The 3,271-nt window shown below is 52.4% G+C and overlaps 1 protein-coding gene across 1 annotated transcript; it reads left to right on the top strand.

Annotated features, from left to right (window-relative positions):
• Positions 1-679: 679 nt before the first annotated feature.
• Positions 680-2,730, top strand: LOC123071927 (rho GDP-dissociation inhibitor 1). The gene is made up of 5 exons (XM_044495504.1): positions 680-965; positions 1,150-1,216; positions 1,327-1,545; positions 2,099-2,223; positions 2,343-2,730. Exons 1-5 carry the CDS (start codon positions 837-839, stop codon positions 2,418-2,420), a joined length of 618 nt encoding a protein of 205 aa, XP_044351439.1. The 5' UTR covers positions 680-836; the 3' UTR covers positions 2,421-2,730.
• The last annotated feature ends 541 nt before the right edge of the window (positions 2,731-3,271 follow it).

Raw genomic sequence — 3,271 nt, 5'->3', positions numbered from 1 at the left:
GGGAGACGAGACTGCGGAGGAGCGCGGAGAAGGAGAGGGACCAGGACGGGGCGGGGGAGGCGGGGAACGAGGAGCGGAATATGGAGGCGGCGTCCGTGGGAGGGAGGTGCGGGATGGACGCGGCGAGGAGGGCGTCGGCGGAGGGGGAGCGGCGCAGGACGCGGCGGAGCAGCGAGGGGAGCAGCGCGGGGGAGGACGAGGCGGCGGCGAGGAGCGAGGCGTGGACGGCGTCGCTGTGGCGGTAGGAGCCGCGCGGGTACCAGCCGGGCGCGTCGGCGTACAGCTGCGCCGCCTCGTGCGGGCTCTTCTGCCGCCGGATGGCCCCGGCCAGGTGCGCCGGCGCCAGCACCCGCGGCCACCGCACCGGCCTCGCGCCCCTCGCCATACCCACACCAGCCTCAGAGTTCCCCGGCCACCGGCGGCTTCCACTCACTTCCGGCTCCAGTAGCCGGCCCGGCTCGGCCCAGCTCATAGGCCCAGGCCCACTTACGCGCGCGCTGTGTGCCTGGTCTTCCGCGGGCCGCGGGGGCCGGGCCGGGGATCCTGGAAAGGCGCATCGGGGGTTTGGATTCGGGTGGCGCGGCGCGCTCGTCGCGGGGGGAGGTGGAGTGGCCACGCCACCGATTGCGCCTGTTAAAATAGTTAAGGCGGGCGGGCTCGAGCATAAAAGATAGAGAGCGCAGCGCACCGCGGCCCCCCTTCCCTCCCTCCGATCGCCGCCACTCGCCCCGTCAACCGCACCGCCACCCCTCTGCCCGGCCTTCTCCCAGGAGTGACGGAGGAGGAGCCTCGCGCGGGAGGCAGAGTTGCGAGCGCACGTCCGTGCGTCGCCGGCCATGGACCATAAGGATGAGCACTCCGCCCACCCCGACCAGGAGGTCGAGGAGGAGGAGGATGAGGAGGCCAAGCGCGCCGTCGTGCTCGGCCCCCAGGTGCCCCTCAAGGACCAGCTCGAGCTCGACAAGGTAATTAACCGCCCATCAATCAGTGATTAATTAGTGATTTGGTTTGTTCGTTTCCTTCCATTCTATTAATTCTGGGAAACTTTCTTCAATGCTGATACCGATGAAACTGAAATCTGGCGTTGATTAGTAGAATTTATTCGTCCATATGATCCTTGTTTGTTTCTCATGATGATGGTCAATGCAGGATGATGAGAGTCTGAGGAGGTGGAAGGAGCAACTGCTTGGGCAGGTGGACACAGAGCAGCTCGGAGGTTAACATCACACCACCGTTCCCCTCACCCGCCTGCTTCCTTGATCTCAACTTCCTATCCATCTGCCAATTAACTATCTGATCGGCTCTGAAATTGTTTGAGGAGAACAGAGACTGCGGAGCCAGAGGTGAAGGTGCTGAACCTGACCATCCTGTCGCCAGATCGGCCAGACCTGGTCCTGCCCATCCCATTCGTCCCCGACGAGAAGGGCTACGCCTTTGCGCTCAAGGACGGCAGCGCCTACAGCTTCCGCTTCTCGTTCGTCGTCTCCAACAACATTGTGTCGGGGCTCAAGTACACCAACACCGTCTGGAAGACTGGAGTAAGAGGTGAAACCACGCACACACACCAACATGATCACTCCTCCTAATAATCATTCTTTATCTGGTTGTTAGATCGTACTAGTACAGAAGTAGATTCTAGATCAAATGAAAATGATGGTTGAATATAGTAGTTCTCTTAAATTTGTTGAAGTGACATCGATCGTTCCTTTTGAATGTCACAGTAAATGATTCTCTGAAATTTCCTGTGGTGCTCTTAGGAATATTTAAGACGTCAAGAAAAAGATATATAGGACATTTAGATAACATAATGGCATCCTAACCGACCCTATTTCCTGAGTGTATTAATTTGCACTACATATGGAGATACTACATTTCCCTCCTGGATCTGGCATGTGTATAAGATGCTGAAATTGACAACGAACAAAATTCTGCTGGAGAAGTTGATGAAAATACCTTTCCTAATCATATGTGGATTTTGTAGTGCTTATCTAACTGCAAAAGTAATCAAGATCATCTGGTACAGAATAGGCTTAATTTTCTGTGCTCTGGACTTTTTTCCCCTTTTCCAAGTAGTTAATCCGCCGTTCTCCTGTTGCAGTTGAGAACCAGAAGATGATGCTGGGGACATTCAGTCCCCAGGCAGAGCCCTACACATACGAGGGTGAAGAAGAGACCACCCCTGCTGGCATGTTTGCAAGAGGCTCCTATTCTGCTAAACTAAAGGTAATATATGCAGTACTTATCAAATTTAAAGCTAACGTTCCACTAATCACTTTGTTCTTCAGTTTGATTGGTCGATTAACCACTTCTGCAATTAACGATTTTTTTCTTTCCATTTCCAGTTTATTGATGATGATGGCAAGAACTACTTGGAGATGAGTTACTACTTTGAGATTAGGAAGGACTGGCCAGCCGTATGATGTGGGAACAAGGCTTCATTCCATGTTAGCTCATAGCTAAGCCAAGGCAGATTGGCAGATTGCGCTGTCGCTTCTAGAGACCATTACAATTATTCCCTTACGCCGTCGCCGTCGTTAACCGCCTTTCTTTTAAAGTTTTGTTGTTCCGAGCCTACTTAATTTCCACTCTTTTTTTTTCTTTTTCTTTTCCGCATAATGTTCATTCAAACTCGCTATATAATCGGTTCTCCCTGGAGATACTCTGATGCTGCTATTTATATGTACCCGATCGACTTGTTGCTTGTCTGAAACACACATTCATGCTTTGTTCCGTCTCTTATCATGTAATTTTCTGTCCATTAGGCAGTTAATTTTGGAGCTTAATTACTGCTTCTTAATTTCTTCCGTCGTTGTGAAAATATTCTTGGTAGTTAAACCAAGTGAGTGTTGTGGTAGTTCGGTCTCCCTTTTTCACAATGGAATGATGAATGGCCGTCTTTGGCTGCCATGTCGAGGTCTGGCGTGCGTCTCAAGTTGTTTCGGGCACTAGTTTGCGTTGCTCTCACTGGATGCTGCTGCTGCCGTAGGGTAAATTATCGCATTAGGTCATTATGGGACGCCGTTTTCTTGAGGTGGACGAATGAAAGCAAAGCTTTGGCGTAGTGGCAGCGTCGTGCTTCACCGGGCTCACTCACGGACCGGCCGGTGAGCAATGAATCAGCACTAGCTAGCTGAGGCTTAAAGCTTGCGCCTCGTGACTTGACTTGCGCCATCATACAGAAGCCCCTGGCCGATTTCTTGCAAGGAGAGTGATCCGCAAGTGCTGTGGTATTTTCGTTTTATTTATTTTTTGGAGATGGTACCTTTGTTTG

The sequence above is a fragment of the Triticum aestivum genome, chromosome 3B (assembly GCF_018294505.1).
Source record: "Triticum aestivum cultivar Chinese Spring chromosome 3B, IWGSC CS RefSeq v2.1, whole genome shotgun sequence".
NCBI lineage: Eukaryota > Viridiplantae > Streptophyta > Magnoliopsida > Poales > Poaceae > Triticum > Triticum aestivum.
Note: the sequence above shows the minus strand (reverse complement) of the source record. Positions and strands in the feature narration are given on the sequence as shown.